The 23346-nt window shown below is 37.0% G+C and overlaps 1 protein-coding gene across 16 annotated transcripts in view; it reads left to right on the top strand.

Annotated features, from left to right (window-relative positions):
- The window catches only part of SNX14 (sorting nexin 14), a 96702-nt gene extending 76017 nt beyond the window's left edge, over positions 1–20685 (top strand). For 15 of the 16 annotated variants that reach the window (XM_033234514.1, XM_033234520.1, XM_033234515.1 and 12 more), the window contains 8 exons: positions 4788–4828; positions 4952–5071; positions 10761–10884; positions 11154–11318; positions 11494–11589; positions 18108–18199; positions 18873–18929; positions 20475–20685. In XM_033234514.1, coding sequence (XP_033090405.1) covers positions 4788–4828; positions 4952–5071; positions 10761–10884; positions 11154–11318; positions 11494–11589; positions 18108–18199; positions 18873–18929; positions 20475–20513 — 734 coding nt within the window. In that variant the 3' untranslated portion in view covers positions 20514–20685. Of the gene's footprint in view, positions 1–4787; positions 4829–4951; positions 5072–6895; positions 6903–9505; positions 10147–10760; positions 10885–11153; positions 11319–11493; positions 11590–18107; positions 18200–18872; positions 18930–20474 lie in introns of those variants that run through there. The other variant, XM_033234524.1, reaches the window with a different exon arrangement.
- The last annotated feature ends 2661 nt before the right edge of the window (positions 20686–23346 follow it).

Here is a 23346-nt window from a genome sequence, read left to right as displayed (position 1 = left end):
AACAGGGAAGCCTTTCTTAGGAAGGTATAATTTGTCTAATCTTGAAAGGGTAATATAAATCAGCAGGTGATAGATGATTTATATTATTACTATAAGAGACTGGCATGTACAAGAGGCATGAAAGAGGGAATCAGCTGGTAATGTTTGGAGTGTCTTGAACGTAGAGTACACGTAAGAGAGTGAGACTAGAAAGATAAGTTATGGCCACATGTGTCATGGTAAGGAATTTGTACTTGATCATCTAGGCAGGGAGAGACATTGATAGATTTTAAACAATGAAATCTAATTGGATTTAGGTTTCGGAAATCCAACTCTGGCAGCAGTTTGAAGGATGATACTAAAGGTACTTAGAATCAGTATCTGGGAATAAACCTAGTAGAGTATGTGTGTGCATGACCATTATAGAGAAAATTGTAAACTTTTATTGAGAGATATTAAAGAAGACCCAAGAAAATAGAAATCATATTCATTGTTTAGAAACCACAATATTGTCAAGATGTAAATTTATCCCCAAGTTGATTTCTAGCTATAATACAGTCCCAATCAAAATCAAACAAGTTGTGTATGTGTATATACCTTGAAACTGAATCTGTAATTTATATAAACATGCATAGGACCAAGTAGATAACACACTTTAGAAGAAGAACAAGGTTGGAGAGCTCTATCATATGTCTTGACTTATAACACTAATCAGTAGACCCTGGAACAGAACAGAGAACCCCAAACCTATCTGTACATCTGTAGACACTTGATTTGTGAGCATGGCCCTGCAGAATGGGGAAGGAGTCAACTTTTCAAGAAATGCTACTAGGACATTGGGTATACATTTGAACTCTTATGAAGTAGCCATATTTAAGTAGACTAGAGTCCTATATAGAAACCTGTAAAGATATTAGAAGATTGCAGAGATAAATCCATATATTTACAGTCAACTAAATTTGACAGAGGTGTCAAGACATGGGGGAATGGATACCCTTTTCAGTAAATAGTGCTGGGAAAACTGGATATCCATATGCAGAAGAATGAAACTAGACCACTATCAATCATAATTAAAAAATCAAACTCATAGTGGATTAGACTTAAATGTTAGACCCCAGATTATAAAACTGCTAGAAGAAAATGAGGGGAGGATGCTTGACGACTTTAGGCAAAGATCTTATGGCTAAGACTTCAAAAGCATAGGCAGCAGGCCGGGCGCGGTGGCTCAAGCCTGTAATCCCAGCACTTTGGGAGGCCGAGACGGGCGGATCACGAGGTCAGGAGATCGAGACCATCCTGGCTAACACGGTGAAACCCCGTCTCTACTAAAAATACAAAAAACTAGCCGGGCGAGGTGGCGGGCGCCTGTAGTCCCAGCTACTCGGGAGGCTGAGGCAGGAGAATGGCGTAAACCCGGGAGGCGGAGCTTGCAGTGAGCTGAGATCCGGCCACTGCGCTCCAGCCTGGGCGACAGAGCGAGACTCCGTCTCAAAAAAAAAAAAAAAAAGCATAGGCAGCAAAACAAAAATAGACAAATGGGGCTAGATTAAACTATTAGGTTGGTGCAAAAGTAATTGCGGCTTTTGCCTTTTAAACAGCAAAAATCTCACTTTTGCACCAACCTAATAAAAGGCTTCTATACACAGCAAAGGAAACAAGCAGCAGAGTGAAGAGACAACTGTAGAATGGGAGGAAATATTTGTGGATATTTTACCTGTATGTTTTGCAACTATTTAACCTGTACAACGGGAGAAAATATTTGCAAATATTGCAAATTCAATTAGAAGACAATACAGTAGAAAAATGGACAGAAGAAAAATAATTTCACCAGCGTGGGCAAGACCCTGACTCTACAAAAAACAACAACAAAAAATTAGCTGGGTATGGTGGCGTGCATGTGTAGTCCTGGTTGTTCCAGAAGCTGAGGCGGGAGGATCATTTGAGCCCAGAAAGTTCGAGGTTACAGTGAGCTATGAGCACACCACTGCACTCCAGCCTGGGTGACAGAGTGAGACCCTTTCTCTAAAAACAAAAGAAAAAAACACTTCACAAAAGAGGAAATCAGATGGTCAATAAATATATGGAAAAGTGCCTAATTTCATTAATAGGGAAATTCAAATTAGAATCATATTTGGGAAACACCACATTCACCAAAGTTTTTAAAAGTCTGATTATACTAAGTGCTAAGTATTGGTGCAGATGTAAAGCAACAGGAGCTCTTATACACTGTTAGTAGGACTATAAATTGAAAAACTACTTGGAAAAATTGTTTGGTATAAAAACTGAAGGACCCAGCGGTTCCTTTCTCAGATATATACTTTGGAGAATCTATCCATGTTTAAGAACGTTCGTAGTAGAGTTGTTTGTATAGCCCAAACTAGAAACAGCACAAATGTTCATCAGCAATTGAATGGACAGGTAAACTGTGGTAAAGTCATAACATTGAATACCCATATCATGAGGCTACTAGCAACAATGTGGATGAACTTTTAAAAATGTTGAATGAAAGAAACAAAACATGAAAGAATACGTACAGCCTGATTCTTTTTACATAAACATCAAAACAGACTAAACTAATATAAGCTGAACAAATCTGAATAAAACTGTTAAAAAATGGTTGGGCATGGTGGCTCACATCTGTAGTCCCAGCATTTTGGGAGGCTGAGAGGGGTGAATCATCTGAGGTCAGGAGTTTGAGACCAGCCTGACCAATATGGTGAAACCCCGTCTATACTAAAAAGGCAAAAATTAGCTGGGCATGGTGGCGGGTGCCTGTAGTCCCAGCTACTCAGGAGACTGAGGCAGGAGAATTCTTTGAACCTGGGAGGTGGAGGTTGCAGTGAACCAAGATTGCACCACTGCACTCCAGCCTGGGCAACAGAGCAAAACTCCATCTTAAAAAAAAAAAAAAAAAAAAAAGTTAAAAAATAATATAGCATTGGCTAGATGCAGTGGCTCACACCTGTAATCCCAGCACTTTAGGAGGCCGAGGTGGGTGGATCACTTGAGGTTAGGAGTTCAAGACCAGCCTGGCCAACATGGTGAAGCCTTGTCTCTACTAAAAATACAAAAATTGGCTGGGCTTGGTGGCGTACACCTATAATCCCAGCTACTTGGGTGGTCTAGGCAGGAGAATTGCTTGAAACTGGCAAGTGGAGGGAGCCGAGATCATGCCACTTGCACTCCAGCCTGGGTGACAGAGTGAGACTACGTCTCTAATACTACTGCTACTACTACTGCTACAGTATAAAAGCAATATTTCTAAATATATTTTATTTTTTATTCATCATTTTTTTTGAGACAGCATCGCACACTGTTGCCCAGGCTGGAGTGCAGTGGCACAATCATAGATCACTGCAATCTCAAATCCTGGGCTCAAGTGATCCTTCCTGCCTCAGCCTCCCAAAGTAGCTAAGACTACAGGTACACACCAGCACACCTGGCTAATTTTTAAATATCTGTAGAGATGGGATCTCGCTATGTTGCCCAAGCTGATCTTGAACTCCTCTCCTCAATTGATCCTCCCACCTTGGGTTCCCAAATTGCTGGGCTTACAGGCATGGAGCCACCTTGCCTAGCCTCTTAAGTATGTTTTATATGATGTAATTGGAAGTAATGTATGTGGAACTAAATAAGTGAATTAAATAATGCAGGGGGACATTTGGCTTCTGTCTATACCCACCCCCCCCAAATCAATACATTTATTTAAGTCAAAATATTTAGTGTGTGTGTATCTTTTTATTAGGTGAAAAAAGTGAGGACAAAATATTTGGTTATATATGGTGTCTAGGAGATTTGGATATTCCTGATTACTGACTAGGTTTGATTGAAGAAGAAATGATTAAGGATGATCCAAGTTTCTATTTAAATAACTGGATGAATGCTGTTACTTAAGTAGGAGAGTCCAGGAGACAGGCAGGGATTAAAGATTTGAATTTTATTTGAAATCAGATTGAGCAAATAATTTGGCTCAGTAAGAACACATAGAAGACAAAAAAGCATAGCATGAAATCATATAATTTAAGGAACTTGGGAACATTCTAAGGAGGAGGTGTTATGAGAACCAGAAATACCAGAAATAGCCAAGTGGGAAGGTTGGGTGGCCTGTCACAAAACAGTGTTTTTATTCTTTATTATTAATGTCCCTTTCTGTTGCCATAAATCTACTTTTTTCCATTTTGTTTGGAAAGCAGTTTAAGTTGTATTTATCAGTTTTGATTGATTTTTAACAGTCATTTCTAAATGCTGGAGAAAATCTCAAGATATTTGATGTTTTACAATAAGGGAACCTGGAGATCAAGAAGTAATTTTGGCAAACATAGGATTTAGAATAGAAATTCTTAATCTAAAATTCAGAATATAAACTACTGAAATAGTTTTAAATATTGAGGCAATTCTTAAAACTTTTTTTTGACTGGCCTTTGCATATCTTTAGATACCATTATATATTCACTGTTACTTTAAATCCTTTGAAAATATTTCTTATGGAAATTTTCACAAAAGTAGACAAAATTATGTAATAAACTTCTCACTCAATTTTGTTATCAACCCTTGGCTTATTCCATCCCTTCTCCCACCACCTACCTCACTGGATCATTTTAGAGTAAATCCCAAATATTGTATCTATAAATATTTCAGACTACCATATTTATTGAAATTTCCATAGAGTGTGAAATGGTCAATCATAAATACTTTTTACAGTTTTAATTTGGCTATTTCGTATTTAAAGTTACTTGGTAAAGTATTCATATGAGCAATTATGAAGAGTTTTATGCCTTCCTAAAATAATGTCTTACTTTTAATTGCAGGGAAAATTATAAAATCTGTTCCTGGAAAACTAATGAAAGAGGTGAATAACTGATTTATGTGTGTTCTATAACATAATCATAAACATATTTAAATATTGATAAATTTTGATGGATTATGTACTAAAAATTATTTTTTATTTTCTTACAATAATCTGTCACCACAGAAAGGTCAGCATTTGGAACCTTTTATCATGAATTTTATTAATTCATGTGAATCTCCAAAGCCTAAACCAAGTAGACCAGAACTGACCATTCTCAGCCCTACTTCAGAAAACAACAAGAAGGTACTGCACATTGCATTAAAGAACCATTAAGTTTTAAATTGCCCTACTAGAGATGACTTTTTCATTATCAGGAGAATGAATACTTTGTTAATGAAATGGATTGAGCTATACATTTCCTTTATGTGGAAATCAGTTGCACAGTATACAGAGGGTATTGTGTATACTTACTTGGTTCTTTGCTTTAATATGGTAAATGTTTATTTGGATACTATATTTGCAAACTTATGCCACTTCTGTATTTGGGGATTTTTAAAAGTGGTTTTCTTAGGTTATATGTCACCAACTTTCTTTTTTTTTTTTTTTTTTTTGAGACAGAGTCTCGCTCTGCCCCCAGGCTGGAGTGCAGTGGCCGGATCTCAGCTCACTGCAAGCTCCGCCTCCCGGGTTCACGCCATTCTCCTGCCTCAGCCTCCCGAGTAGCTGGGACTACAGGCGCCCGCCACCTCGCCCAGCTAATTTTTTTGTATTTTTAGTAGAGACGGGGTTTCACCGTGTTAGCCAGGATGGTTTCGATCTCCTGACCTCGTGATCCGCCCGTCTCGGCCTCCCAAAGTGCTGGGATTACAGGCTTGAGCCACCGCGCCCAGCCACCAACTTTCAATAATAATAAATTAATTGCTATACTGTGTTTATGTTTATTGGATGGCATTACCTAATTTTCATGGCTTATAAAGTATTTTATCCATTCATTAAACAAATGTTTTATTACATGCCTACTATTGAGTGCTAGGCACTGGGAATATAAAGATGCATTCCTTGTCCTCAAGAAGCTGTTTAGTGCCAAGGTGTAGTGCCAGCATGGGGAGCTATGGGAGCTCAGAGGACCTCCATCCTTATTTTTGTTAATACTTTGAATACTATCTTTAATATTATTAATATTTTCATTTTTATAACTTTCTTGTATATATAGATAGAAATATTTTTATTTAGTAATCTTGCTAGACTTAACATTAGTTTTAGTAATATCTGGTAATTCTTTTGTATTTACACAGTTGTCACAAATGATTGCAGTTTTGTTTTATTCCTGACTAGGACTGCTATATACAAAGGAAATTGTTTAATTATTTCACCATTGAATAGTATAGTGTAGCTTTTTTTGTATTAATAGATAACCTTTATAAGATTAAGGAAGCTACCGGGTGCTGTGGCTCACACCTGTAATCCTAGCACTTTGGGAGCCGAGGTGGATGGATCACTTGAGGTCAGGAGTTTGAGACCAGCCTGGCCACCGTGGTGAAACCCTGCCTCTACTGAAAATACAAAAATTAGCCAGATGTGGTGGTGGGTGCCTGTAATTCTAGGTACTCGGGAGGCTGAGGCAGGAGAGTCGCTTGAACCCAGGAGGTGGAGGTTGCAGTGGGCTGAGATTGTACCACTGCACTCCAGTCTGGGCGACAGAGCAAGACTGTCTCAAAAAAAAAATTAAGGAAGTTTACATTCATGTTTATGGGTAGAAATAGCCTATAATTTTTCTTTCTCATTCTGTCCTTGTTAGGTTTTGGTATCAAAGTTTTGTTAGTGTTTTTTATTTTTGGTAGACTTTTAATAAATATTTGATAAGAGTTGGTAAAGTCATCTAGGCCTGCAGTTTTGTTTGTAGGAAAATTTTTTATAACCAATTTAATTTCTTTAACAATTTTAAAATTCTTCAGGTTTATTACTTCATGAGTCAGTTTCAATAGGTTATATTTTTTGACAAATTTTGTACTTTAAGTTTGTAAGGTTATTGGTGTGAAGTTGTCAATAATTTTGTCTTTTCATTGTTTCTGACATCTGTAGCTATGTCTCTTTGTTCTCAACATTTTATCTTTTGGCTTTGTTGAGCTTTTCTGTCAGACTTTTAAAATTACCTTTATTTCTGTTATTTTGAAAAATTCTTTGTATTTCTTTGGGCTTTTGTTTGTATTATAGTTTTAACTTCTTGTGGTGAAACTAATGCTTAGCCTTTCTTTTCTAATGTAAGTACTAAAATGTGTACATTTTTCTTTAAATCTGTTTAAACACTGGCTTGTAAATTTTAATGTGTGGTATTTTTGTTATTCAGTTCAGAATGTTTTATTATGATCCCCTCTTTGACCTCTGGGTTATTTATAATTTTTTTTTTTTTTAGTTTACAAACATTCTTGAATTTTCAGATTGTTCCTTTATTGTTTTTATTGATCCTAGTTTAATTACATTGTGGTCAAAGAATACATTCCATGTGATGTAAGTTTTCCATTTCCAAGAACAGCGACCTCATTGCTTTCTGACTTGACTAACAGCTTGTCATTTTTTCCAAGTTTTACTACAGACTCCTGCCATTTATCCAGCCTCCACCTACTCCTAGCTTCCAAAGCTAATACCATGTATTTTAGGTTTATGTTATGGCAACACCCTACTTTTAGGTACAAATCACTTAAACATTGTTGTGTTACAAACCACTCCAAAAGTGAATGGTTTAAAACGACTCTCTTATTTGCTTATGATTCTGTGGGTCAGCAGTTTGGACTTAGCTTAGCTGCATTGTACTTCTGGTCTCACTTGGCCTGCAGTCTTAGAGCTTCTTGAATTGGATGGCCAAAGGTGGCCTCATTCACATGTCTGACTGTGTATGTTTCCTGTTGGCTGGGCAGTGTGTCTTCAGCAAGCAATTCTGGGCTCTCATGATACCAGCATTCTAAGAGGGCTCACCCCAACACTCAACTTTCCAGGACTCCGTTGAACATTTTGCTCAACATTTGTCTCAAAGCAACTCATGTAGCCAAGCCCAGAGTTGGTGTGGGAGGGGACTGTACAAGAGTTTGGCTATAGCGAAGCATGATCACTGGGGGCTGTTACTTTAACAGTCTACTTCAGTTTACCAGTTGTGAAAAATTCTCAGCTATTGTTCTTTAGATATTGCCTTCTCTCTATTCCCTCTCTTATCTCCTGTTTTAGTTGTTCTGTTTTCATTTAGTTATCATTCTGTTTTCCATATCTCTTAACCCTTCCTCCATATTTTCTGTCTTCATTTTCACTACTTTTTGGTGGTCGATGTTAACTTTTTCTGATCTGTCTTCCAGCTCTGCCTCTTCAATGTTGTCTGATCTTCTGCATAAACATATCTAAACCTAAAAAAAATTGTTACTGTGTTTCGTATTTTTAGAATTTGTTTGATATTCCCCCCAGGTCTACTATGATTTTAAATAATGGTTTACTATTAGCTGCAGATGTTTTCCAGCAAAACAGATTCATTGCATTATAAAACCTTGGTTGGTACTTAAGATTCTTGAATAGTAAATGCACACGCAGATCGGGAAGAGCAGGAGAAGATAATGTATCCAGTGCTCTGAAGAATATAGTGGCTGAAAACTTGGCTTACGGTGATTTTGTTTGTGGTTTGTCAACGTTAATGCCCATTTTGCTTTCCTTGATCCTTACGTTTATCTTTATTGAACATGAAAATTCAATTAAACGTCATTGTAAAATAAAAATGTTAAAATGTTCAAAAGGAGAAATTGAGATATGAGCCCTAATTCTTTCCTCTGCTCAGGCATCTTAAGTGTCTCTTAAAGAAAGTCTTCAGCCCTCCTCAGTAATAGCTCTGTCTCCTAAGAAACAGACATAGTGTAGTTCATCAGTCTTAGTAATATTTGTCTTCTCCCTCAGGATTATTGAGATTGATATTCAAAACTGCTTGAAAAGATGTGAGAGATTCTTATGAAATTCTTTTCTAGGTGGCCTTCACTATATATGCATACTTTTGTGAATGATGAAATATGAAAGACCTAATGGGTATGATTTCAGAGGATTAACCAGGCTGAACATAGGGAAAGAAGAATTATATTGGAGTGTGAATTTTAGTACATAGGGAATATGTTTGCAAAGTAATTTATGAGTTTGGTCAAACTGGATATTTGCTTTCCTGGTGACTAATAAATGGGCCCAATCTTTTGAGAAATAAATCAATACTATGTAACAGAATAAATCAGGTGTTTATGCTCTTTGACCTCCTGACCTGAATGCTAGGAATTTCTCAGGGAGAAAAATAAGAGAAGAGCTTATAACATGTAAAGGTGTTTATTAAAATATCATTTACGTAAATGAAAAATTGGAAACAACATGAAATTCTAACATTGTAGGAATGATTATTTTAAGGAAAATCCATTCAAGGAATGTTTTGCAACAGATGAAATTGTGCTTATGAAAACTATAAAGCAACATAAAGATATTTGATACGGTGCTAAGTGAAAAAGTAGGATGTGATATTTTTTGAACCTCATTGATTTGTGGCTATGTATATAGAGAGTACAAGTTAATATGCAAAAGTTTAATAGTAATGCTATTAGGTGGTTGAGTTTTAATTTAAAGGTTTAAATGCCCCTTTGCTTTATGTCACTTTATTTAGCCTTAGTGATTATTATCAACAGATGTAATAAACTATATATCTTTTTATTATTCCAACTTTTATTTTAGATTTCTGTTTAAAAATAATGCAAACTGTGCTGAAAATACAGAGGGAAAACAAAATTGAGTTGTTTTTCCCCTCTCTTTTCCAGACTTACTGTATAATATCACTGTTTTTCAATGAAAAAAATTAAACTGAAAATTTAAAAGAGTAGAGGGAATAGTATATCAGAAGAGAGAGCCCTTTTCCTATTTTTTGGGTTGTGGAAAAATGTTTTAAGTTTACGCCTCAGCGTTAATAATATCTGACATAAGAGCCAATAGAATATATGGTCTTTGTTCTCAGGATACTTTTCTAGGAGGCTTTAAAAAAAATTCATCTTGGGATAAAAGTGAATACACTTTCCTCCACAGTCTCCTTACCTCTCCCCTCCCCTTGGCTCCCCTCCCCACTTTTTTTTTCCCCCCCACAGAGTCTCACTCTGTCACCCAGGCTGGAGTGCAGTGGTGCAATTTCTGGCTCACTGCCACCATTAATTCTTAATATCTTGGTTCCCCCCCGCCACACATTGATTAGGCCTTTCTGGGCTTTGAGTATTGTCCAGATAAATTTCATCTGAAGCTGGATTTTTACCTCTACTCATAGTGATTTATAATCTTTAAATCATGTTAGTGTTTTTTTTTTTTTTTTTTTGACGGTCTTGCTCTATCACCCAGGCTAGAGTGCAGTGGCATGATTTTGGCTCACTGTAACCTCTACTTCCCAGGTTCAAGCTATTCTCCTGCCTCAGCCTCCCAAGTAGCTGGGACTACAGGCACACACCACTACACCTGGCTAATTTTTTTGTATTTTTAGTAGAGATGGGGTTTCACTATGTTGGCCAGTCCGATCTCAAACTCATGACCTCAGGTGATCTGCCTGCCTCGGCCTTCCAAAGTGCTGAGATTATAGGTGTGAGCCACTGCGTCTGGCCTAAATCATTAGTTTTAAAGTTAGCTATCAATAATATATTTGTATATCTTTTTATGTTAACTTTTGTGGTATATAAAAACAGAGGAGGGGTCTTTTATGGATGATGAATTATGGACTGTAACTAAAATGAATATTTTAGTTTTTATGTAATATTTTTGGGGAACATGTATTTTTTATTGCAATTTGGGGCATAAATGGGGAATTTTAGAAACATATATTAACCTATCTAATATTCTGTTTTGATTGGAAAAGGTTTAAATGCCTTTGCTGTGTGTCACTGCATCCTTATTGATTATTGTCAGCAGATGTAATAAACTACATATCTCTTTATTATTCCAACTTTTATTTTAGCTTTTCAATGATCTGTTTAAAAATAATGCAAACCGTGCTGAAAATACAGAGAGAAAGCAAAATCAGAATTATTTTATGGAGGTGATGACTGTAGAAGGAGTCTATGATTACCTGATGTATGTAGGTAAGATCTAAGTGGTTTAAGACTTGTTTTTCATTCATCTTACTTCTGTGATGCAAATAATGTTCTTGAGTATTGCCCCATCATAACTGTTTTTTTAATTGAAGATGCCTTTCATAATAATTCAATACAGTTGTCCTTGATCATATTAAAGTTGCTAGTGTTTACAAATAAAAGATAGACCACGGTCATCTGTGTTTTCTACATTGGCAAATTTTCAGAAATACCAATTTATCTGGAACAATGAGGTATCCCATTTGATCCTTTCTCAGGACGGGTAGTTTTCCAGGTTCCTGACTGGCTTCATCATCTCTTAATGGGAACTCGAATCCTCTTTAAAAACACCCTGGAAATGTATACTGACTACTATCTTCAGTGTAAACTAGAACAGCTATTTCAGGAGCACCGTTTGGTCTCACTCATAACACTTCTCAGAGGTTTGTATTTTCTCATGTGTTTGTTTCATATTTTATGTACTCTGTGATTTTAATTGAATCTAAAAGGGGAAGAAATCTTGTTTTGCTTTGGTTTATTAGTATTTCTACTATGAGGAAATCCTTTGTGTATAAGTAGATGAAAATTCCAGAAATACTTCTTTTTACTCTTTTTTAGATGCTATATTCTGTGAAAACACTGAACCTCGCTCTCTCCAAGATAAGCAAAAAGGAGCAAAACAGACTTTTGAAGAAATGATGAATTACATTCCAGGTGTAATATTTACGAAGTAACTTAATTTCATATAGATAAGCCATCTGTTGAGGTCACAATGTATAGTAATTATTGAAGCTAATTTTTACTGTGAGTTTTCATTTTACAAATAGTTGCAAAGATCAATTAAAATTAACACACTAGTTAAATAATTATTTCAGATGTTATCACTAAGACTGAGATGTTAGGACTTTAAGGCAAGGCTGTTGCTACTCACATAGTAGCCAGATTCATTCAAAAATAACTTATAGTCAAACTGGTCAAAGTGACATGTTGTGGGACCATTGAAAGCCTGTGTCCCCTACACCGTAAGAATAGCTCACTAGTGTGTATGACTAAAAGATCAGAATTCATTCATTGCGAATTTATTGAGCATCTTCCATATTCCAGGCATTATGCAAAATGCAAGGGATATAAAAAATGTACTTGAGTAGCTCAGTCTAGAAGAAGACAGGCATATAGACAAAACATACATGTGATAATAGAGGCATTTTCAAGTTACAGAGATATCACAAAGGAGGAGGATGGCCACCTCTTCTGTAAAGTTGGTAGGTTTGGGCCACTAAGGAAATGAATGGTAGTAACCTCTTACTGTGATGGGAAATAACAAGGAAGAAATGTCAAAGGGTCAAAGCAGATGATTCTTAGTTTAGAACATTTTGAAGAGGGGTGCCTATAAATTACTCAGGAGGAAGTGTCTGTTAAGCACGTAGACATCGAGGTTCAAAAGTTGGAGAAAAGGTGGTACAGGATAGATTAGTAGAGATATGGGAGCCATGTGTGATTAGATACTAAAGCACAGGGAGAAAGTATGGAGTAAGAAGAGAAAAGGGTGATTTCCAGTTTCTGGTCTGGCACATAAGAACCTGGCCATCATCACTCCATCCTAGTAATAAGCAAAAAGCTGAATGCACTAAAAAAACTTAAACAGCTCTTAGATTCACCAGAGAGTGAGGTCATATGGCAAACCACTGCCCCCTAGATTGGAGAGAATCATAGCTAGCTGGAGCAGAGAAACCCGTGAACTCAAAACCCCTGGAGAAGTCAGTGCTGAGCTAGGGAAACTTGAAGTATAACTGACCAATTGCTATAGCCTTTTAAATCTCTTTTTAAGAGATTAAAAACTCCAGGGGATCACGTCATGGGATTACCCATCCACATTTTTTTTTTTTGATATGGAGTCCCGCTCTGTTGCCAAGGCTAGAGTGAAGTGGCATGATCTTGGCTCACTGCAACCTCCGCCTCCTGGGTTCAAGCAATTCTCCTGTCTCAGCCTCCTGAGTAGCTGGGACTAGAGTCTCGCGCCACCACGCCTAGCTAATTTTTGTATTTTTAGTAGAGATGGGGTTTCACCTTGTTGATCAGGCTGGTCTTGAACTCTAACCTCAGGTGGATCCACCTGCCTTGGCCTTCCAAAGTGCTGGGATTACAGGCATGAGCCACCATGCCCAGCCCATCCACACTTTTTGTTTTTTGTTTTTTGAGACGGAGTCTTGCTCTGTCGCCTGGGCTGGAGTGCAGTGGCCGGATCTCAGCTCACTGCAAGCTCCGCCTCCCGGGTTTACGCCATTCTCCTGCCTCAGCCTCCCGAGTAGCTGGGACTACAGGCGCCCGCCACCTCGCCCGGCTAGTTTTTTGTATTTTTTAGTAGAGACGGGGTTTCACCGTGTTAGCCAGGATGGTCTCGATCTCCTGACCTTGTGATCCGCCCGTCTCGGCCTCCCAAAGTGCTGGGATTACAGGCTTGAGCCACCGAGCCCGGCCCCCATCCACACTTTTTTTGTGAGTTTTACCTCCAGGGCCTTGACCAAGATCCCACAGTGAATATTGGAGAAAAATCCCCAGGTGCTTCTGGCAGTGGGGCCAGAAGGGAACCATTTTGAAATACATTAGTCAGGGCACTCTGTTCTTGAAAAGGCCCTACCCTCAGGAGAAGCTATTTAACCAGAGCCTGACTGACCTGAGGGAAGGGAAATAACCAACTCTAGCCATCCCTGGCCTTCCACAGGAAGAAGGGAAATACCCAACTCCAATCCACTCTAGCCATCTTGTCCTATGCAAGGGGGCCAGAAGCATGTGTGAAGTTCACAGTTCAGTGGTACAGGCTCACTAAAAGATTGAGACCCCTTCCTAGGACTATAGAACCCTTCCTCTCCCTCTGTATTTTATCACCACATTGGTAAAGTCCTGTTTGCAGCAGTTCCTCTTAACTTGTGCGTCATGTCCAGCTATCAGTAAAAAAAATTACAAGACATATTAAAGGCAAGAAAATACAATTTGATGAGAAAGAGCAAGTATCAGAACCAGAGTCAGATATGGCAGTGATGTTAGAATTATATACCAAGTAGGATTTATCCCAGGTATTCAAGGCTGGTGTAGCATTCATTCAAAAGTCAATTAAGGTAGTCCATCACATCAGCAGGCTAAAGGAGAAAAATCATGATCATAACAGTAGATGCAGAAAAAGCATTTGACAAAATCTAACACCCACTGATGATATCAGCAAACTAGGAATAGAGGGGAACATCCTCAACTTGATAAAGAATATCTACAAAAACACCTATAGCTAACATCACACTTGATGAAAAACTTAAAAGCTATCTCACTAAGATGAGGAACAAGGCATGCTCTCACTACTGCTTTTCAACATTGTACTGGAAGTCCTAGTTAGTGCAGTAAGACAAGAAAAGGAAATAATGAGCATACTGATTGAGAAGAAAGAAATAAAACTATCTTTGTTCACAGATGACGTGATTGTCTATGTAGAATATCCAAAAATTGACCAAAACACTCCTGGAAATAATAAGTAATTTTAGCAGGGTTGTAGGATATAAGGTTAATACACAAAATTCAATTACTTTTCCTGTATATCATCAATGAGCAAATGGTATTTGAAATTAAAAAAAAAATACCATTTGCATTAGCACCCCGAAAAGTGAAATACTTGGGTAATAATCTAACAAAACATGCACAAGATTTATATGAGAAAAATTGTAAAACTTTAATTAAATCAAAGAACTAAATGGAGAGATACTTTATGTTTGTGGATAGGAAGACTCTTCTTTCAAGATGTTGGTTCTTTTGAACTTCATCTATAGATTCAATGCAGTCCCAATCCAAATCCCAGGAAGTTGTTTTGTGGGTATTGAGAAACATTTTAAAGTTTATATGGAGAGGCAAAAAGACCCAGAATAGCCAACTCCATTTTGATTGAGAACAGCAAAGTCATAGGATTGACACTTTCTTCAAGACATACTATAAAGCTACAGTGATCAAGAAAGTGTGATATTAGCAAAAGAAAAGACAAATGGATGGATGAAACTGAAGAGAGCCCAGATATAGACCTACATAAATAATGTTAACTGCTCTTTGACAAAGTTGCAAAGGCAATACAATGAAGAAAAGTTAGTCTTTCAACAAATGGTGCTGGAACAACTGGACATCCACATGCAAAAAAAAAAAAAATCTAAACACAGACTTTACACCCTTCACAAAAACTAAACTCAAAATCAATTATAGGCTGGGCATGGTGGCTCACGCCTGTAATCCCAGCACTTTGGGGGTCTGAGGCGTGTGGATCACCTGAAGTCAGGAGTTCAAGACCAGTCTGGCCAAGATGGTGAAACCCCATCTCTACTAAAACTACAAAAATTAGCCAGGCATGGTGGTGGGCACCTGTAATCCCAGCCACTCAGGAAGCTGAGGCAGGAGAATTGCTTGAACTTGGGAAGCAGGGGTTGTAGTGAGCTGAGATAGCGCCATTGCACTCCAGCCTGGGTGACAGCATAACTCCGTCTCAAAAACAAACAAAAAAATCAATTTTAGACCTAACTGTAAAAAGCAAAACTGTAAAACTTAGAGGATAACAAGGGAGAAAATGTAGATGACTTTCTGTTTGGCAATGACTTCTTAGTTGCAACACCAAAGACATGAACCGTGGAAGAAATAATTGATAATCTTTACTTCATTAAAATTAAAAATTTTGCTTTGTGAAAGACACTATAAAGAAAATGAAAAGAGAAGCCACAGACTGGGAGAAAATACTTGCAAAAGACATATCAGATAAAGGACTGTTACCAAAAATGTACAAAGAAATCCTGAAACTCAACAATAAGAACACAACCTGATTTTAAAATTGGCCAAATATCTTGACACCTCACCAAAGAAGATTACACATAAGCATATGAAAAGATGTTCTACATCATATGTCATGAAGGAAATGCACATTTAAAGCAATGAGATACCACCACACACCTGTTAGAATGGCCCAGATCCAGAACACCAACACCACCATTTGCTGGTAAAGATGTGGAATTCTCATTAATTGCTGGTGGACATGCAAAATGGTACAGCCACTTTGGAAGACAGGTGAGCAGTTTCTTACAAAACTAAGCACACTCTTACCATAAGATCTGGCAATTATCTTTCTTGATATTTACCCAAAGCAGTTGAAAACATGTCCACCCAGAAACCTGCACATGATTGTTTATAGCAACTTCAAAATTGCCAAAATTTGGAAGCAACCAAGGTGTTCTTTATTTAGGTGAATTGGTAAATAAACTCATACTTCTAGACAATGGGATATTATTCAGTGCTATAAAGAAATGAGCTGTCACATCATGAAAAGTCATGGAGGAGCCTGAAATTCATCTTACTAAGAGAAAGAAGCCAATCTGAAAAGACTGCATACTGTATAATTTCAACTATCTGATATTTGGAAAAGGCAAAACTAAGAAGACAGTGGATTGGAGGGGAGGGAGGGATGAATAGGCAGAGCACAGAGGATTTTTTAGGGCAATGAAATGATAATGGTGATTACATATCATTATCTATTTGTCCAAACCCACAGAATGTCCAACACCAAGAACAAACTCCAATGTAAATTATGGACTCTGGGTAATAATGATGTACCAATGTGTGTTCATCAGTTGTAACAAATGTGCACTCTTGTTGGGGATGTCAATAGTGTGGGAGACAGCATGTTTTGGGACAGGGAACATGTGCGAAATCTCTTCCTTCTGCTCAGTTTCACTGTGAACACAAAACTACTTTAAAAAAAAAGTCTATTTTAAAAAGAGAAGAGGGCTTAGGACAGAACCTTAGAGAATTCTTAATATTGAAGAACTAGCCTTATAATAGTTCTGCTGTTCCTTGTGAAAATTAACTTAAATGTCTGCTCTGAATATAAAAGTGAACATAAGCTGTTTTTAGTAAATTTTCTGTAGGCAAATGATGAAAGAATTTTTTTTTACCTGTTTTCTGATATAGTGACCCTTAGTGTTCATACTTTTAACAGTCTCAGCTTTGATACTCAGAAACAACATGGAGAGCCAGAGAATACAGTAATTTGTTATTTTGCTGAGGCACAAATTCAAACCACATTCACTTTAAGACTCCCGTTTGGGAGAGTAACTTAGCTCTTAAGTAAGCTTAGCATTCCTTTCTGTAAGATTCTCTGCTCCTCATCTCTTGCTTAGTGACACCTGAAGGATCTGAAGGAATCACGTGTCTGTGTTCATTAGTTTCATGCATATTAATTGGGAAATTCCATGTAGTATTGGTGAGTTTGAGGATTAACAAAGATTTGTATTGGGCCACATATCTTGAAAATACCAAGGATGTACTATGCCTTTTGTAAATTAAATTTAGCTTTGTCTCCTAGCATTAGAATATTTTATGACTAACACTAGGCGTTTAGTTGTGATGGGGGAAAAGGATAAATATTTGAGTACTTTGTTTATATAAGAGTAACTGTTTTTCTGCTTGGGGAAAACATTCAGTGGAGATCTTAATAAGGATTGACTTTTCTTGGTAACAGAATGGATATTAGTGGTGGATGACATCTATACAGCCAGACACAAATCTGAACTTGTTGGATCCTAAATAAGTGTTTAAATATTTGTTATATTTCCTAAAATGATTGGTCTGTAAGATGGTTAATAGTAACTTATGCAAAAGTCCAGAAATTAGGTGTTCATATTCACTGAGAAAAGTCTGCCTTAAAAATTAAACTTCTTTTTTCTGATATTAAGAGCACTATGAAAATATATAGAATAAAAAGTAGAAGCTATCTTCTGCCCACTGTGTAGAAGTCGGCTTATCCTCCATTGGGTGTTAATCCTTACATTTTTCCATGCATTTCTATACATGTGTGTACAGATGAGCAAACATCATTTTTGGGTTTAATTTGTTTTGTTTTCCCTTAGTGGGGTAATACAATAAGTATTATTTTCCAACTAGCAGTTTTTTTTTTTTTTACTCCAGCATTTCTCAGAGTTTGCATTATGCATTATGCATTGTGAATTTCCAAAAGTGGGATACATGATACTGCATGTGTCAACTTGACCTTAAAAACCTCTTGTCCAGGAGCCTCTTATAGACACACTGGTTTGGGGAGTACTGATTTGCAGTTTTTGCCTAGTATCTGGGAAACAGGATGGTAATTTTGCTTTATGATCCAGTTAATGGTGAGTCACTTTATAATATAAAATTATTTCACATGTGGCCTTTTTGTTTAGATCTGTTAGTCAAGTGTATTGGTGAAGAAACCAAGTATGAAAGCATCAGACTTCTGTTTGATGGCTTACAGCAGCCAGTACTCAACAAGCAGGTAAAGCACATTAAAGCTGATAAACTCATGTTGGCTAGGTTTGGTGAATGACATAGTAAGATGTCTGGTAAGTCATTAGCTGTATAAATGACACTATACTAAACCAAGGCAATATAATTTTAAACATTTAGATAGAAAAAAAGTTTTATTTGTGTTACTCTTTTTGTGTCAGTTTTTTTCTTAATAAGATGAATTATTTTGATTTAAAATTAATATATAGTAATTGTAGAAAATTTGGAATAGAAAATTCATGAAATACAGTAAAAAATTAAAAATTGATAATTCCATTGTTCAAGTCACATAGAATAACCAGTTAACATTTTTTGTTTATGGTTTATGTAAACTATATATAAGCTTTATATATTCTGTTGAGATATTGATACATTGTAATTTTGTGTTTTTGTTTTTCTAAAAATTAAAATACTTAACATAAAAATGAATTAATGAGGCATAATGAAGTGTCCTCACGCAAACACATGTGTACTTATTACCTATTTTGGAAATAGAACAATACTGATACTACTGAGGCTATTTTTGTGCTTGTTTTATATTATCCCATTCCTTGCGTTCCCACTTAGAAGTAACCACAATCTTTAATTTTGTGTTTATCATTTTTATGGTTTTTATGTTTAGTGCCTTAACATTTATTATTATTCTTTTTTTGGTGCTTTAGCTGACTTATGTTTTATTGGACATTGTGATACAGGAACTGTTTCCAGAGCTCAGTAAGGTAACTGAAAAGCAGTAATTTTATTCATTATTTTCTTAATGGTATGCTGACATTTATTTTAATTAGGGACATAAATGTAAGAAAACCCTTGTCTCTGTTCTCTGTGATTCTTTAAAAAATTAACCTCAGCAAATTGCCTTTTATATTTTCTTTATTAAACATGCCCAAACAAATCTGGGGGACAGCTATTGAATAGCTTCTGCTTTGACTTCATCCCTTTTTAATTACAAGCAGATAGGGACCCTATACAGTCTTTCCAGGAGAAGTGAGTTTAAGTCCTAGCACTGGAATAGGCCAAGCTCAGTGTTGTCATCTGCACCATTGTATGCTGTGTAAGTCAGAAACTTGAGTTTTTTTTTGTTTTTTTGTTTTTTTTTTTGAGACGGAGTCTCGCTCTGTCACCCAGGCTGGAGTGCAGTGGCCGGATCTCAGCTCACTGCAAGCTCCGCCTCCCGGGTTCACGCCATTCTCCTGCCTCAGCCTCCCGGGTAGCTGGGATTACAGGTGCCGCCACCTCGCCCGGCTAGTTTTTTGTATTTTTTAGTAGAGACGGGGTTTCACCGTGTTAGCCAGGATGGTCTCGATCTCCTGACCTCGTGATCCGCCCGTCTTGGCCTCCCAAAGTGCTGGGATTACAGGCTTGAGCCCCCGCGCCCGGCCAACTTGAGTATTTTTGAAGCAATTTTTATATAAACCCAAGCACAAAATGAACTAAAATTAGAGCACGATCATATTATTATTATGTTGAATCTTGAGGATTTTGAGTTTTGAGCAAAGTTTCAAGTCATTATTTTCTGTCTTTTTTTTTGACTAATCCTTTTGGTTCAATGAAACAACTATTGTTCAGTGCTGTGATATTGCAATGAAGTGTCACTTTTGCAGAGTAGAGGAAACCAGATTTGTGCTATCTACTTATTATAAACTTTCAAGTTGGCCAGGCACGTGCCTCACGCTTGTAATCCCAGCACTTTGGGAGGCTGAGGCAGGGGGATCACGAGGTCAGGAGATCAAGACCATCCTGGCTAACACAGTGAAACCCCGTCTCTACTAAAAATACAAAAAATTAGCCGGGCATGGTGGCAGGTGCCTGTAATCCCAGCTACTCGGGAGGCTGACGCAGGAGAATCGCTTGAACCCGGGAGGCAGAGGTTGCAGTGAGCCAAGATCGCGCCGTTGGACTCCAGCCTGGGTGACAGAGCGAGACTCCATCTCAAAAAAAAAAAAATTTCAAGTTATTATGGTATTAAGTGCATGTTAAAACAGAGTGGCAGTTACAGACTTTATATCTTTAATTTTCATGGGAATCAACAACAGGAAACCTTTAGCTATGTTTGAGACTTCATAAGGTCTGTCATTAAATGTTGCCTTTAATTCTCATATCTAGAACATAGATACTACTTGCTCCGTATGCCAACCAATTTATTTTGGTTTACAATATATGTATGTGTTAGGTTAGAATTTTAATTCTAACTAGAGCTGTTAGGCAATTTACAAATGAACCTGTGTCTTCTTGTCTTATGTTAAATGGATTTATTTTTACTTTAGGTACAAAAGGAAGTTACCTCTGTGACATCTTGGATGTAAACACTTGGATTTGGTATAGAATAACCCATTGAAATTTCTGCTGTGCTAGGGTGGTATAAATGTACTTTTTTGGGTATATTCTTATATATATTATGTACATTGCTGTCTGAAATTTTAATTATTTTTTGTTTTTAATAAAGACTAACACAGACTTAATAATGATTAAAAGTGATTGAGTCTCGTAGCCTTTCATTTACTAGCTATGATCCAAATTTTATTAGAACATACGTCACTTGTTATTGCCATTTTTAATAGAGAAAATTCATAATGATAGGGGAAACAGATAAGACTGATAAACTTCGTACTGTATAACTTTGAAAATAATTATGCCTAGTATGGAGAAACAGGAGTAAGATCTGATTTTCTTATTTAGAGTTAATATATTTTAGTAGATTGGTTTTCCTTTTTTTATTTTGTACATAGTTAACTGTGTATCTATAAATAAAACATCCTATATGAGTTTTTCATAATAAACAAGGGACTTCTCTTTACTCTTGCTGGGTGTCTGACAGGCCATAGCCCTGTTCGGTGTGAAAACTGAATACTTACGGATACTCGTGATTGTGTGGTTGCCTCTAAGTTTCACTGAATTGTCTGTAACTATCAATATATTCCCAAAGCTCATGTAAACAATTTAGGCAAGTAGACTTTTAGTTTATGTTGTCTGTTATCTCTTCAAAAGGAAAATGTAGAATTACTTATACTTCTTGAAAGTTAACTTAAAAGATTATTTTTAAGAAATCAGTGTTTCATAATTTTTGCAATTCCTTACCATGTCGTGCAGTTATCCTTGAAACAAGTTTGTCACGATTGAGCATTTTGCATTAGGTTATTGGCTGTAGAGTTTATTCAGAAAATTTATTGAGCTTCATCCATGTATTAGACACTAAGCTGGGTAATGTGAGAACACTGAATATAATTTAGAAAATTAACAAATTTAATTATTCATTTTTCTCAAGATTTCAAAAAATGGTTGTTAGGTGTTACAAATTTTTTAAAAGGTTTTCTTAGCAGTTCTATTATACTTTTAAATACTTGAAAGTTCTAGGATATGTATGAGTTTCTGTGAATCAGTGGGCTTTTTTTCTTTTCTTTTTTTTTTTTGAGATAGAGTCTCGCTCTGTCGCCCAGGCTGGAGTGCAGTGGCCGGATCTCAGCTCACTGCAAACTCCGCCTCCCGAGTTTACGCCATTCTCCTGCCTCAGCCTCCCAAGCTGCTGGGACAACAGGTGCCCGCCACCTCGCCTGGCTAGTTTTTTGTATTTTTTAGTAGAGACGGGGTTTCACCGTGTTAACCAGGATGGTCTCGATCTCCTGACCTCGTGATCCGCCTGTCTCGGCCTCCCAAAGTGCTGGGATTACAGGCTTGAGCCACCGCACCCGGTCCAAATCACTGGTTTAATACCAAGCCTTAATGAACAGTTACTGATTTCTCAGGGACAGGTGGAAAATTGATCAAACCATTCACATTTAAATCCATGGCATTTTGAATATTATTATTTAAAATGTCATAGGTAAACTGGAAAAATAAAATATTTTACAGCCTTTTTTATGTCATCCTTACCTATTCTTCTTTAAATTGTGATATTCTCTTTATTTAGATTAAAAAAAATTGGTGAGTGTATCATGTCTACTCGAGTTGCCATAACAAAACACTAGACACTGGGTGGCTTACACCACAGACATGTACTTCTCACAGTTACGGAGGCTGGGAAGTCCAAGATCAAGGTGCCAGCAAATTAGGTTCCATTCTGAGGCCTGTTCTTTTGGCTTGTAGGTGGCTGGCTTCTCGCCGTGTGCTCACATCACCTCTTGTACATATGTGGAGAGGTAAAAAGAAATCTCATTCTTTCTTCCTCTTCTTAAAAGGCCACCAATCCTGTTGAATTACGGTCTGACTCTTTGGACTTCATTTAACCTAAATTATCTCCTAAAGGTTCTATCTTCAAATATAGTCACATTGGGATTTATGGTTTCAGCATATGAATTTTAGGAAGATATAGTTCAATCCATAACAATAGGTGAGCTCTATTTAAAGAAGATGTTTTGTATAAATGTCTGTACATATAAAATTAATAAACCACATTATGAAAGCGGAAAGGAACTAAAATACAATCCCTATTTAATTTTCCAGGAACTTTATATACATCATCACAGCAAGTCTGAGGTGGTGTTTCTTCTTTTTTATAGATGAGGATATGGGGCCCTGAACGAGTGGTAAAATTAGAATTTGAACTTAGTATCTCTCTAGTCTTCACGTTCTTGTCACTGTTGCACCGTGAAAGGAACTTATTTTCAGATGTAGTCACTCTCTGGATCCCTTTAAAAAATATGCTCCCTGATTTATTTCAAAAATTTACTTTGTACATTCCTTTCTATTCATGTTTGTGTGTGTCCTCTAGTGTATGAGCTTCGTGAAGAACACATTTTTAAATGTGTTTACATAAACAGAGCTGTCAGTTTTTCTGGTTGGGGGAGATACAATGAAGTTAAATAGATGTGAAAACACTTTGAAATTTATAAAGAACATTGTAAGATTGTGTTAAAAGTATTAATTTTTTTTTCTTCAACTTTTAAGTTCTGGGGTACATGTGCAGATGTGTGGGTTTGTTACATAGGTAAACGTGTTCCATGGTGGTTTGCAGCACAGATCAACCCATCACCTAGGTATTAAGCCCAGCATCCATTAGCTATTCTTCCTGATGCTCTCCCTCCCCCTGCCACCTCCTGGACCCCCACCACAGGCCCCAGTGTGTGTTGTTCCCCACCATGTGTCCATGTGTTTTCCTTGTTCAGCTCCCACTTGTGAAAACATGCAGTATTTAGTTTTCTG

Source organism: Trachypithecus francoisi, unplaced genomic scaffold, assembly GCF_009764315.1.
Source record: "Trachypithecus francoisi isolate TF-2019V2 unplaced genomic scaffold, Tfra_2.0 Lachesis_group15, whole genome shotgun sequence".
NCBI lineage: Eukaryota > Metazoa > Chordata > Mammalia > Primates > Cercopithecidae > Trachypithecus > Trachypithecus francoisi.
This window is presented reverse-complemented; position numbering and strand designations above follow the sequence as displayed.